The sequence below is a fragment of the Quercus robur genome, chromosome 5 (genome assembly GCF_932294415.1).
Source record: "Quercus robur chromosome 5, dhQueRobu3.1, whole genome shotgun sequence".
In the NCBI taxonomy this organism is placed as follows: Eukaryota; Viridiplantae; Streptophyta; class Magnoliopsida; order Fagales; family Fagaceae; genus Quercus; species Quercus robur.
In genome coordinates this window covers 82047871-82063603 of record NC_065538.1, presented here as the reverse complement: position 1 = coordinate 82063603, position 15733 = coordinate 82047871, and the positions used below count along the sequence as shown (strand labels likewise).

At 33.0% G+C, this 15733-nt stretch overlaps 1 protein-coding gene across 1 annotated transcript in view; it reads right to left on the bottom strand.

Moving 5' to 3' along the window:
* Window positions 1–5916, bottom strand: part of LOC126727380 (uncharacterized) — a 139578-nt gene extending 133662 nt beyond the window's left edge. The window contains exon 1 of the mRNA XM_050432995.1: window positions 4903–5916. Coding sequence (XP_050288952.1) covers window positions 4903–5861 — 959 coding nt within the window. The 5' untranslated portion in view covers window positions 5862–5916. The remainder of the gene's footprint in view (window positions 1–4902) is intronic.
* Window positions 5917–15733: the final 9817 nt, after the last annotated feature.

The following is a 15733-nucleotide window of genomic DNA, read 5'->3' as shown; positions in this document are numbered from 1 at the left end:
GTAATTAATCTATCATTCACAAAAGCACTCTGTGTATCACCGATAATAGAGGGGAGGATTTTTTAAATCTGTTGGCTAAAGTTTTAGATGCCAGTTTATAAATGACATTGCATAAACTTATTGGTCTAAATTCAGTCACTCTTTTAGGTGAGTTAGTTTTAGGGACCAAAACAATATAGGTTTCATTAAATTTTGGCGAAGTAATGCCCAAATTCAAGAAATCCAAAACTGTCTTAGTTACAACACCACCTACAGTAGACCAAAATTTTTGGAAGAAAAGAGGGGGCATACCATCAGGGCCTACAGCCTTTAAAGGGTACATCTGCTTCAAAGCTTTGTGCACTTCTCCTGCTTGAAATTCCCTCACCAACATAGAATTCATGGAATGTGTCACCTTAGGTTGCATAGCCTCCATAATTTCTGTAAAGTCCGAGGGTTCTGAGGATGTAAACAAATCAGAAAAGTATTCAATGAAAACCTTCTCAATCTCCTCCTAATCAACCTGCCACACATCTTCAGCATCAAAGATCCCCTCAATTAAGTTCTTTTGAAACCTTGATGAAGCCCTTGCATGAAAGAAACAGGTGTTTCGGCCTCCTGCTTGAAACCAATTTAGCCATGCCCTCTGTTTCCACATGGCATCTTCTTTATCAAGCCAACAATTTAGCTCCACTCTAGTTTCTCTTAATTCCTTGATGACAACCGGAGATGGAGCTTGCGCCTCCAACCACTCCAAATGCTTTTGTAAGGATGCAATCTTCTTTCCCACATGCCCATACTCATTCGTATTTCATACCTCTAATTTGTTTCGGCAAGACTCCATGCAAGATAAAATAGGAAAAGCCGAAGCCATACACAACCTTTCCTCCCATGCCTCGATCACAACTTTTTCACATCTCTTGTCCTTCAGCCACATAGACTCAAACCTGAAGATTTTCTTATATTTTTGTTGTCTTTTATCTGAGAACATACACAACAAAAGGGGATTATGGTCAAAAATAGAAAAGGATTTATGATGAAGCTTTGCAGTAGGAAATAAAGAATGCCAAGCTGTGGAAGCTAAAGCCCTATCCAGGCGCTCCCTAATTTGAGTGCCATCCCATTTTTGATAAAGCCATGTGAATTTTGGACCCTCAAACCCAACCTTCTTCAGCCTACAATAATTAATAGAAGCATTAAACTGGGCCATTTGCTTAACAGGCCTAGATGCACCTCCCTCCTTCTCAGCCTGACACCAAATTTCATTGAAGTCACCAATCACTAACCACGGTAACTATGAAATATCGCTTAGAGAATTGAGCAAACGCCATGATTCCACCCTTTGTCAAGTTTCAGGATGATCGTAGAAGCCTGTCAAATGCCAACACCCAATCCTATCACCCCCCTCAATCAGAGCATCAATAAAAGAGAGCAAAGAATTCAGAATATCCACTTTAATATTAGACTTCCAAAATAAAGCCAGCCCTCCCTTCAAACCATCACTTGGAACAATAAAACTGTCCTTAAACCCACACTAATTGCGTACAATTTTTACCCACTCTTCATTTGACTTTGTTTCCATTAAGAAAACCAAGTTGGGATCTTCTATCCTAATAACCTTTTTCAAGGTATTAACTGTCTGAAGGTTCCCAAGCCCTCGACAGTTCCAACTTAAAAGACTCATTGGACCCAGCAGGGTTGCCCAGCAACCTCCGCTGATCCCAAATGTGTGGCAAATAAAATACTAAGTCTTTTAGTCTCATCATCAACTTTCTGCTTTTTTTCATTTTCAACAACACCCCCCTCTAGACTATCTCTATTCTCAGCTTTTCTTTTTGGGCCTAATTGCTCCACTTTATCCATTAGCATCTACTCATTATTGGGCCTAAAAGGGAGCCTAGTCCACGTACCTTTTTTATGTTCTTTTGTGAGATCAGCTCCATCAGTCTTACCTTTTGAATTAGACCCCTTTGATGCATGTTTACTATGCCCTGTTTTCACATTTTTCTTCTTCTCCGAGACTTCAACCCAGCCCAATGAAAATCCCACATTTCCCAACTCGGCTTGCATGCTAGCAGAGACTTTTTCGAACCCCACTATCACTGACTCCCTTAACATCTCCACAGAACCATGCATGAATTTTGGATTCACCTTATCTGCCTCCTTTCCCTTAATGTCGCGAATAAACTCAACAACCAACATGTTTGAAGTTGGAGTACTATCAGCAAGCTCCCTATTTAAATCCTCAATTATCGCTTCGAAATCTGTTGCTTTCCCAGGATTATTGGAATTACCAAATATCGCAGAGTGCTCACTAATCATTTTAACCATCCCACAGCCACCCCCAGGCAGCTTCGCCACCATTGAAGACTTTCCAGAACCTGAACTATCCCTCTCTACTCCCTGAATCAGTGAAAATGAAGGGAGTTTATTGTTCCCTAATGACATGGATGATCCACCCTGAATAGATTGATCAACGGAGGCTCTGACCATCGCTAAATCATAACCCTTCACCTCGAGAACTTGCCCCTTGGCCGGACTAAATATTGAAGCCTTTATCCAGTGCCCATACTGTTGTCGCTCCAAAGGCAGATTTCCATTGCTTTTCAGCCAGATCTCGCACTCCTTATCATCATGTGACAACATCCCACACCAGAAACAAAGATTCGGTAACCTCTCATACTAAAAAGATACCCACCCCTCCAAGTCGTCCTCAAAATTTACCTTTCTTCCACGACACAAGGGACAAGAGATATCAACCAAGACTCTAACCCGCATAAAAGTACCTCCCCTCATCTCTGAATCATCCTGAGGCATAACAACTTCCCCAATAGATTCCCCGATCTCAATGGCAATCTCCGAGTTCATAAACTTGTATGGGAGATCATGTATCTGAATCTAGAATTTTACTCTGTTAAACTCAACCGCCTTTATAGGTTTATTACCTTCAAACCTTTGTATCACTACTAAGTGTCGATCATAAGATCAGGGTTCATACGATTCACATTTTGACAATTATAGTCACTACCATCTTTCTTTTTGCTTAATAAAGTTACCATCTTAATTGAGATTGTGAGTTGTGACTCGTGAGCCCGCTTGGTAATATCAATAAGCTGTACTTGGTTGATTTATTGATCATTATTAGTGTTGCGGACATAATCATATTCGAATTGTGTCCACGAAAAACTATATTGATTGATTTATTATGGATCAAACTGAAAACCACATAACTAAAAGTTGTTTAATAAATAATATGAACACGACTTCATAACCCATTTTAATAAACAAGTCAATTCATCAAAAAAATAATAATAATAAACAAGTCAATTCGTGTTGGGTTAACTACAACCTGTTTTATCTAATCAAGAAGAAAAATAAAAAATAAAATGCGTTTTGACTAACTAAAAAAATATTCGGTGGAAAAAAAGAAAGACCAGCTTAAAAGGAGGTGAAACAAATATTTATAAAATGACAACTGGGTGTGAATCTCATAATACAAGCAATTTTGTTTTAAAATATAATATAAAATAATTAATACACAAGTACGACACAAATACCATATAAATACAACACGATACGAATACCATATAAATACAACACCTTAAACGAATACTTCCTAGCTAATTTTACATCCATTTTAACGATGCCGTCGATCAAAAGTGGTAGTTCACTGGCTTAAAGAGTTTGCCACTCGCGGTCAGAGTTTATCACACCTTCTCCTCCTCCGATCTTTATTTTGTTCCTTAGTGACCTTACTTCCGCGGGACCATTTTGGCTCTAGCTTGGCGTTCCTGCTCGTAGAACTGTGTTCCAAAGCCCAGATGATTCATCAGTAACCAAATGAATGTCAAGAGCTCTCCACCCTTACTAGGTTGCTCTGCATGTACATTTGGTCTACAATTAATGGCAGCATAAGACATCAATTCCACCCAAACTCGGCTCATTAGCTTCCAATTGTCTGTCTTCAACTCCTTGTCATCATTGAGCTGTTTTGCTAGGATACTTCCATCAATAAACACAGATTTGCTTACATTTCCCTTCAGATTAGCTGATCTGTACCCAGGTTTGCTTTCATTTCCGTTCGAATCATCCGAAATGTATTCCCTTACCACCTCAAGGATTTTCCCACAGGCTTCAGCTTTCTTCGATATGCTTTTTTTGTGAAAGAATCGCTTAGCTTCTGCACAAGTGTCCTGGAAGACTATTTGCCAATTGCCTAACACAGGGGCCATCATTTTAGGCTCCATGACAAGAAGATAAAACATATAATCTGAAAGTAATTTGCATATTTCTCGATTACTTTCATTATCATTATCAAAACCAGTACTTGATTTGGTTTCCTGAGCGTAGAGTATCTCAGTAGCTATGTGCCAAATGAGAAGGCTTTCCGCGTACTGATACTCCCCAATGCTCCATTTTAGTTTGAAATAGCTAGAAGTCTGTAGAAGAGCCCAATCACCTCTTTGTGAAGATGCATCCATGGCAGTTCTTATAGATTTTACATTCCTTGATTTCAAGCTCAGCTCGGTGAAAATAAATTTCTCAAGATCTTTATAAACTCCCTTTGAATGTGAAAAACGCAATATAGTCATCTTCTCTAGCACTCCACCAGCACCAACATAATTAGCTAATGTGTACACCCATGTTGGAGGATCATTCAAGCAATAGCTGATCATATCGTACTGGGAGACTGACTTAGACCACTTGCTTCTTTTCAAGAATTTTTCATCGACGAGTTTGCTCCGGCTACCCTTCACAGCAAGGAGGGTCCGGTCGGATAATATAAGCATTAGGAATGATATGGCCTCGAGGCCTAATGCCCCAAAAAGCAAGACATAAGTAAGGATGATATCAAACTTTCTAACATGATGAAACTCGTGCTGATTCTCAATTGAAAATAATGCCAATGCTCCAACGATTAAGGTAAAGCTAATAAAGCGTAGAAAGTACCCAAATGTACAGCGAACCACAACCACCTTGGTGTGGAGATACTCATACACGAAATTGAGCTCACACTCTATTAGTCTAAATGCTTCAGCTGCAGATATAGTAAGAAAGATATCTTGGCTCCTTTCTCTTACCTTGGAACTGATATGAAGGCCTACAATAAGACCCTTGAATTTGTCAAAGAGAAGATGTGCTTCCTGTAACAATTGCATGTCATCTAAGGGTACTCTCCTTTCATCTTTGGATTCAGAATCATTTGCAAAAGTTTTGTGTACTGAGTATGACCTTCTAGGATTTTCAACATCTGAGCTTGGCATCCCATATACTTGTGTCTCAACCTGTTCCAACGTCATTGAAGAGCTCATCTTCATGACTTCTTCAAAATCAGGGCCGGGGTCTGGCTTTGGCAACACTGAACATCCAAACTGATTCATGCTTGCAAGAAAGAGAGAACGTGTTCGCTCTACATACTTGATAGTTCCCACAAGAAACACCATGATAGTGGGAACACAAAGCTTGTTAGGAAGCGATTGATAGAAGATATAAGCAGTTGCCAAAACCTGCAATATGAGTCCAGCCAAATGCCTAAGCCAGAACTCATTATCCTCAAGAGCAAAAGAAGTGATGGTATCAGGGCCACCAAGATGCAACAAAAGAAACGAAGCCCAGAATGCCATTATGTCCTTATTATTCCCCTTTCCATCACAACCAACACCTTCGCTTTTGGAGATTAGTCCAATGGCAACAGGTGCAATCCAGTCTGCAAGCAAGTATGCAGCCCATATGAGCCCGTGTAACAGTTTTCTTCTGGTCCGTTTTCTGAAGAATGCAAATAGAAGTAAAATTGCCTGCAGCCAGAGGCTGAAGAGAATACAGCTCCGGAGATTCCAAGCATACCATAGCTTCTTGACAAAATTGGGAATAGGTAGTAGCATATTCTCTCTCTATCTCTGTTTCGTTTTGAATTATTTCCTCACACTTTTTGCCTTGGTTATTTGGCCCGAGCACGAATAGGGCTTAAGTCTTTTCTTCTCTTATTAAGCTCTCTATTTTTTTTTTTTTTTTTTTGGTTAAGCATGTTAGGGTCCGTTTGGATATAGCTTATTTTGCTAAAAACTAAAAACTAAAAACTAAAAACACTATAACAAAATAATTTTTAAATGTGTGAATAGTGCCGTAAGACCCATTTTTAATATTTTTTATGAATAAAGTGGTTGTGGGTCCATAAACAATGCATTTGGTCTCCTGCACAGTGAATCCATGTGCATGAACAGTGCAGTTACTGTTCATACACGCTGAAGAAAAAAAAATGTGAAACTCAAAACGTAGACGCGCAATAAGCCCAATCCAAACGGATACTAAGTCTTTTTTTAAGTCTTGGTCTTTACATATTAATGTAAATATATAGATGAAACATATATAAAATCTGATCTACGTAACACATGTACATTTTATTTCGTTTTTGGATAACTGTAACTTTTATTAGAAAGCATGTGTGATGAGACTTTTTTTTTTTTTAATGGTCCTATTTTGTAGCAAAAAAAAAAAAAAAAAAAGTCAGTGTTTTTATTTATATATATAATTTTTAATTTGAGAATCTAACTTATAAGTGAAAAAAGCAATCTGAAAATTAACAGAAGAGTAGCTATATTTTTTAGGCAATATTTTAGTGGGAGTTAAAGTTGTATTTTTATCAGATTGTTCTTTAGTTTTATTTTTACTTAAACATAGAGATGTAGAGATATTTTATAAAAAAAAAAAAAAAAAAAAAAAAAATGAAGATCCTAAATAGGAGAAACTCCTTAAATAGTAGTATAGATAAGAATAACAATGTATTATGTTATTGATTATCGCCATTGTTTTGAAACCAAGATCATTAAGAACTGGAAAATGAAAAGATTTAAAGTGCTCGGAAAAAAAATATCTTTCTGCATATGATATTAACCGAATTTTGTCTAATCAATTTTATGGGGTCCAAGATGGGACATTCATTGTTGAAATTTCCTCTTGATAGCAGAATAGACACAAATTTCATTGTACTAAATAATGAAGAAGATATTATCACAAACAAATAAATAAGGAAGAAGATGCATGGCAACCCAGCCGAATTAGTAAAGTTCTTTTACTATAAAACTGCAAACTTCTGTTCAAGAGACTTTTCAACTTGTATAGGAATTGGAGGATCCACTTTAATATATGTTTAAACAATTTGAAATGTCAACTTAATCCAATTTTTAGGTATTCCATGTTTTAATTGAAAAGATTAATAATATAGTTTATTTTTAAAGCCAAATATATATAATATTTCTTTTTTCTCGAGCAGTAAGATTGCATTCTCTCTCTCTCTCTCTCTCTCTCTCTCTCTCTCAATTTGGTTATTAGGCCAAAGCACATCTAAGGCTTAAGTCTATCTTTCTTTTACTAATCTTTATTTTTGCTAAGCATTTAAGTGTTTTTTTGAAGTCTTGGTCTTTACTTATTCGTGAAAATAGATGAAATATATATATAATATTGATGTAACAAGTAACAACTAACAAGCATGCTTAGACTTTTAGACTTTTTGTTTCTTTTTTGAATAACCACACCTTTGACTGAAAAAGAAAGACAAGGGTCACAATATTGATTATCACCACATATTAGGAACTTTCGGTGTACATATGATATAACACATCTAAAATGTTATTTTACACTAATAAAACAAGTGTTTTTTTTCTTTTTTTAGATAAATTTTTTTTTGAGAGAAAATAAGTCATCTAATATAAACATTAATTTTTTTTTCACATAATTTTTTGAGTTTATATCATCTTATTTTACTAGTTATTTTTTTTTTTTTTAATTTCTACTAAAATATCTTTCAGCTAAATCAGAAAAGGAATCAGTCAACTACGATGGCCGGAAACAAATAAAATTTTGAAGAATCTCACTTGGATGTCACTATGAAGTCAATCTATGGACTTGTATGAGCACTAGGAATTTTGCATATAATATTAGGAGAACTTTGTCTTCTCAATTTTATGGGGTCCAAGATGGGACTTTCATGGTTGAAATTTCTTCTCGATAGCAGATAGATACAAATTGCATTGTACTTTTACTCTTATATTTTTATAATCAATTGCATTGTAGGAAGAAGATGCATGGCAACCCAACCGATAGTAAAGTTCTTAGATAAACTGCAAACTAATGTTCAGGAGACTTTTCAACTTGTACAGGAAAAGGAGGATCCACTTTAATTTTTTGTTTAAACAGATTGAAATGTCAACTTAATTCAATTTCTAGGTATTCTATGTTTTAATTGAAAAGATTAATTGTATAGTTTTTTTTCCCCCTAGAGCAAAGGTTGCATTCGTTCCAGCATAAAATACTTTTCAATGGAAAAGTACTTCTCAATGGAAAACATTTTTAGCTAAAAACATTTATAGGGAGAACAATTTGTTTTCTAGTCTTGGTTTGCATTTTTAAAAATCCTATTAAAAACAGTTTCAAACATTTGACTTATATGGAAAAAGCTCCCAAAATTTTCTATTGGCAATCCCTACTTACCTAAATGCCACCATCAACCACAACATCCACCACCATAAGCAATCAAGATTTCCTAATTCACAACCAGAATAGAGGGAAAAGATAAAGAAAATTCAATGAATTAAACCAAATTCAAGTATCAAACATACTGGAGAAAAACGAAAATCATAGTCAGTAGCCATAGTTGTGCCTCCCACTTCAATGACTCATCCCAAATCACCGATCGGTGGCTTTAAGGGAAAGTAGTGTTTGCTCATTCTTTGCGGCTTCCTAGTCAACCTAAAATATTTACGATTTTATCAGGATTTTAAATCATGCAAAACACTCAAAAACACTAAATGTGTCATCTGAAAATGTTTTCACCATGCCAAATGCAATCTAAATTTATGTCTTATGCATGGTTCATGGTTGTGCAATTTGATTCACTAGCCGATTACTGGCGCAATGCGCGGTGCATTTTTTAAATTTTTGTAAGAAATTATTTTATAAGTTATAACTCATTGGGTTCATCAATACTATTATTCTTGTTTCTCAACAACAACAACAACAACCAAAAAAAAAAAAAAAAAAAGCTATTATTCTTAGTCATGATAGTCACAATTAATTTCAGAAGTTTACTAGTAAAAGCATAAATAATAGACATACCAAATCCTATTATCATTAAAAAACCAAATCTACGAAGTTTGCTAGTAAAAGAGTAAAAATATACGAAGTTAATTTGTAGAGATTTATAAATCCCAAACGCATCCCCCTTCATTCCTAATGTGGCTCTTCCACTAGAAACACCCTTCTCATCACTGGCAAACCAATCCTAACCAAAACACCAAAAGCATATTAGTCACAAACCATCAACATTGACCTGGAATGATGAAAAAAAAAACTTGACTTCAAAGGGAAACTTGGATTATGATGATACACAGGCGATTTTGGCAAAGAAGCAAAGAGAATAATAATTGGATTTGGATATGCTTAAATTCCTCACTATTGCCCTTGTCATGGGATTTCAAAAGTCACTTCCTTATATCTATTTGTCCATTCTTTGACTATAATTCCAACAAAACACCCAACACATCAAAATTGTAAACTTTACACTAGATTAAGTATCTGATTAATGGGTTAATTAATCATTTTACATTTTAGGAAAATTTTAATACAAAGTTTATAGAAAATATAAAAAACAATTACTTTTTTTCCATTCTCATAACAAATTTTTAAAAATATTTCATAAACTAATGTCCTTAGAACATCTGTTAATTTTTCCCTTAAATTAATAACTACACAATAAACCCTAACCCTATTTTGTTGTTTTTTTTTTTTCCTTCAATGACCAACACCTCTGTTGGTTTATATAGATAAATTTTATATAATATGAAAGCTCAATTAATGTGAAAACACTAATGCTTGTTTAGACCACTAATTTTAAATTACGGCTTAATTGCTTTTAGTCTAACTTATCTAAGTGCGGAACAAGAGTAAAGCACGCGCAATAAACTGGTAACACTACTCTAAGCCATAAGCAAGTACAATAAGCAATATATGTAAAGCTTAAAGAGTAGGGAAGAGAGATGCAAACACAAGATAACACCGAGACATGTTATTGAAGAGGAAACTGAAATACTTGGCGAAAAACCTCTCTGCGTCCATGGCCTTCCAAGTTGAAATCAATCTACTACTGAATAAGTTGGAGTAACGAATATCAAAAAGACCCTCCAAGCCTAATCTACCCAATAGACTTGAGTCCTCCAAATTCTTGCTACCAATGGACTTCTCGGAGTCTTGTCTTTACTAGTTATTTGGATCCTACAATTCTGCCCGATTGCATCTGCCACTCAATGGCTTCTTCCAATACTTTCCAAAGGCACTAAAACTTCTTTCAACATTTAGAATGGGTGAGGTAAGTGTTTGGGTTAAGAACATCTCAATGATGTGTAACTGGAGAGGTGGGAGTAGATAGAAACTTTAAAGAAATGATGTAGAGGATTGTGGATGAAACAATCTCTAACTCTTAAGTGTTTGTTTAGAATTTCTCTCTCAAAAGTTTCTTCAGAAAATACTCTTTCTTCTTCTTGCATTTCGTGGGTAATGAGGGTTTATATAGTGTTGGTAAAGAATGGGAAAAGTCACACTCCAAAAAGCAACAGGCAATGGGTTTCGTAGATCACTCGCAACTTGGCCTGAGTTGCGAATCACTCACGAAAACCTGCCTGTCAATGACTCTTTAAATTCCAGCATGTGCTTCTCATGTGACTAGTTTTGCGAGTTAGCAGTCGTGAGTCAATCGCAAGTCAAGGCGCGAAAACCACTTCTTAATTGATTCTTCACTAAACTCTCACACACAGTCCTTACATTAAATCCCACAAAAATACAGGAAAATAATTAAACAAAAATACAATTAAATTTGATACGAAATTAAAGCCAACAAAATACATAGTTGTAAATCACAACTTTACATAATAAATAAATTTAGTTCATATTTGTTAAACCATTGTATTTTTGTTTTCTCTTACCATAAAATGCAATGCCTTTTCCCAAAAAGGGGAAAAAGAATAAAATTGTAAACTCTTACTCACCATGTTTGAATTTACTCACACTTAGAGCATTATAGCCTACACAAGCAAATTTTAATGTTATAAAACCGTGAATACTAAAAAAAATCATTTTAGAATTACCACTATAGCATACTTGTGATTAATCATGCAAAGCTAGCAATGGCATTGACAAACTAAAAATTTGAAAAAAAAAAATCAACATTAAAAAGGAGAAACTTAAAAAGAAGAGAGAAGTGATGGTTTACTGTGATTTAGTCCCCCCCCCCCCCCCCCCCCCCCCCCCTTTTTTTTTTTTTTTAATTTGAGAGTGAGACAAATATTCATTGCATTGAGTAAAAGAGAGAGTTATAGATGGCAATTAGACTCAGCTTCAACAATATTAGCAATACAATGCAAACTTGTTAACTTCACGCTTGACATGCTCTGATTTCCATGCTCGTTAATTTGATGCAGAAACCTTTTCATCCTCATTGAGATGACGGATCCTTGATGGATTTTGGGATAAATTGCTGAGAGCATTTATAGCCGATAAAAAGTCCTTTCGAAAATTGTGGACCACAAAGCATTTATTTTCTGCTGGATTGTTGGGAGCATTTATAACTGTTAAAGAGCACCTTCGGAAATCATGAGCATTTATAATAGTGATTTCATCTAGGCTGGAAGTATGCTAAGATAGTAGTTGTGTATCCCATCAAAAAAAAAAGAAAAAAGATAGTAGTTGTGTATCTCTTCAAAAAGATTTTTTAAAAAAAAAATAAAAAAAAGGTTACAATTAATTTGATCCTTACATTTTAATAACCGTCAATTTAGTATTTGTTATTTTCAATTTGCAGTTAATTTAATTCATACCGTTAACTTATTAACAAAAAACTAGCCTCATCACACGTGCTTCTAGCATGCAATGAGGCTTTTTTTTTTTTTTAGTGGTCTTATTTTGTAAAACAAAATTTGTGTTTTTTATTATATATATATAATTTATATTTTAAAAATCTAATTTATAAGTGAATAAATCAATTTGAAAAATAATAGGAGAGTGGTCCTATTTTTTAAGCAATGTTTTAGTGGAAGTTAGAGTTGCATTTTTACCGGATTGTCCTTTAATTTTGTCTCTACTTAAACATAGAGGTGTAAGGGTATTTTTGAACTAAAAAATGAGGAATTCAAACAGGAAAAACCCCTTAAATAATAGTATAGATACATAGTATTACATACATGTCAAACAGAATGTATAGTTGACGCACTTGAATTTGACATGTCTAATATAATAATAATAATAATAATAATAATAATAATAATTTAATAAGTAATGCTATAAACACAAATTATTTTATAACATTTTTACAAACTATTAATGTGGTTAATTCTTACTAGTTCTAATATGAGCTCATCACTAACATCATATGTTTATTTACAATAACTATTTAAAAAATACTAAAGCCACATAAATAGTTTGTAAAAATGTTGTAAAATAATTAGTGTCTGTAGCATTCTTCTAATTTAATAGAGATTGAAAAATGCCACATCATCGATTATTATTATTATTATTATTTTTATAACCGTTTATTATTATTTTTAAACCTCCACATCAGCATTCAAATTGAAAAAAGAAAAAGCAATCTAAATCAGAAAAATATAACAAGAAAACACAAAATTTAAAAAACATCAAGATTTTATTTTATTTTCTTACATTTCTTAGCAACCAAACATACAAAAACACTTATGTATACAAATCCCAGATCAAACCTAGACTCAACTCTGTGCATTAGTTCAAAAAAATGTTACTGAAACTGGAATGTTCCACTTGATTCGGCAGGATCAGAACAAGTCAACTCACCAAAACACAATTCTAGAGAATGACAACAATCTATCTAATCTAGATTCTTGAAGATACTGTGAAAAAAAAAACCCACATTTTTTTTTTTAAGAGCCAAATTAACTTTGAACAAATTAACAAATACCCATGAATCATTTACTTGAATAGAGTCAAGCTTAAGAAGTAATTCCATAGCTTTTTGAGAAACAGCATCAAAATCGAAGTGGGTCTCGCTAGAAATAAACCAATTGAGAGAGTTGAAAGTGGACTTGAAAAGAGCGAGGCCTTTGAGGTTTCTAAGGGTTCTTGATCTACGAACAAGGAACACACAGAAATGGGTTTGGATTATACACTTATAGTCTATAGTATTAATTTGAAACACTCTTTGGTCTAATTCCAAAGATGGCATCATCTATCGCTCATAGAAGGATGCCGCTCCAATCCTCTTGTCCAAGCTTCTCAACCCGATTCGCTCCCTCAAATCGGGAGGAAGACAACAATGCTTTGCACTTTGAGTCACGATGAGGGAGGTTGATTTTTCTGGGTTCATGTTCATGGTTCACCAGATCTGGGTTCATGTTTTTTTTTTTTTTTTTTTTTTTTTTTTTTATTATTATCCTATAAAGAAATCGTTTTTTTATTTCTTCAAAATTAAAATTTTAGTTTTTTATTCAATGCTGATGTGCCATTTTAAATACAAATTAAAATTTTTTATATGATATTTTACTAGCCATGTAAGCAATATTCAAGTGTGCTAACTATACAAACCGTTTGCCACGTAAGATATTTCGTTAGTGGGTTAACGGCACGAACCAAATTGACTACAAATTAAAAATAATAGGGACTAAATTAACTGTTACCAAAATATAAGGACGAAATTGATTATGACCTTAAAATGTATGAACCAAAATGATGTTTTTGCCAAAATAAAAAGATAGTAATTGTGTAAAGAAGGAAAGAGAAAGAAATTGCAAGGGATAGGCCATTGAAGTGTCTGAAATTATGAGTAGCCTATTGAATTAATGAGAGAGAGAGTATTTATTGTTGCTACGCTTCTGTTGAGCCACCTCATCACCATGTCATTAGTCACAGGCCACGTAATTAGATTTTTCATATTTATTTTTAATTACCTATAATTTTTTTACAATATAATATATATAAATATATTGGCTTTACAAATTCGTCTTATGCAATTTTAACTTTACATATTCATCTAATTTAATTTTGATGTTATAACTAAATAATAAATCAATGGAAAATCAAAACAAAAATATTGTCTATGTATATTCGTCTTGAAAGGTTTTAACTTTACATATTATTTTGCCCCTCATATTTCTTTATTTTTGCTATTCTTATTCGCATCATTTTACTATAAATTTGTCACTCTCTCCCATTCTATAAATTTTACTATATTCATATGTGTTCCTTGATCCAAGTATTTTTATATCATTTTATTTACAACACTAAATACTTTTAATGAATGATGTTTGTTGCTGATCTGAAGTGGGGAAAAATCATATTATAATATGTCATATTTTGTGTTCTTGTTAGATTTTAGTTTTTTTGGAATACAATGGGATAGTCTAGATAAGCTGATGAAGAATAATTAGTACAATTGAAGACAATGATCTTTGTGAAGTTTCCTTTCACTATTTGTAAATATTTTATTTAACAAATTAGCAGCAAATTTTTACGTCTCTGTCTTGTGATGTTCTTAGATGCTTGAGTAATTGTTTTAAGCGTTTATGAATATTTTATATTGTTCTTCATCTTCCTTATCTTATTGGTGTATTCTTTGAGATTTTTAAGAAAACAAATTCAATTTTGTTCTTAAAATTATTTATTTATCTATTTATTTTTTTAACAAGTTAGATTAGATGTTAAATTAGATTATGACAGCATTAACACAATATTTCTTTTTTTTATATATATAAATATTCTTTACTTTTTTCCCTTTTGGAATTGTACTCTTGTTTTTTTTTTTTTTTAATGGTAAAAGAGTTACAATCTTTTATTTTTCCCTTTTTTTTATTTTTAATTGTAATTTTGTTGAGCTTTATTAATTATTTAGATACGTTTCTCGATATTTTTGATTGTATGATAGAAAAATTGGGTTTGAGAAAGTTTATTTAAAACTAAAAGAATAATTTCCAAATTTTATATACATTTTAATGATACACAAAATTTTATAATTGACTTTTATTAAAAAAATTAATATTTTCACTAGCTTACCTTTTGAATTCTTAAGAAAAATTGTATTGTTTTGATTTTGGTACGACAGAAATTATATATTATTATATATGTGATTGTCCCTATAATAAATAAAAACATGATTATGAATTACATTACTATTTATTAAATTAGTCCAAATATGAGACCACTCTAAAAATTTTATCACATGCAACGTGCGGGTTCTGTGACTACTAAATATAAAATTGGTACAAACTAATGCTTATTAAACATACATGACAATTAAGGGGAGGAAAAACTATTTTGAGAAAACGGTATAAAACCACCAACCTCTTAAGAGGTGAGAACTTATTGTACAACCTAAGGCCATAAGTTTTAGTTGTAGTTTTTTTTTTTTTTTTTTTTTTAAATATTCAAATATCATTCAAATATTATTTATTCCGTTTTATACATTTTTTAATTAAAAAAAAAACTGTTTTTCTGGTATTTTGGTATGCAAAATTGCTAAATAAATTTTTATTTTAAGTTTAATTAACATTTATTTTACAAGTTGTTAAGAAACTTAATTATAAATTATTATTCGACACAGCTATAGCAATTTTTTCTGGTGAAAAAGTTTAGAATAAATTGAGCTGGAATATTTCTATCCACAATATATTTTGGGAGCCCTCTCTCGAAGGTGGGGGAAAGAATACAAATTGCACCCATATTTTTTTCTTGAAAAAAAAAATCAATT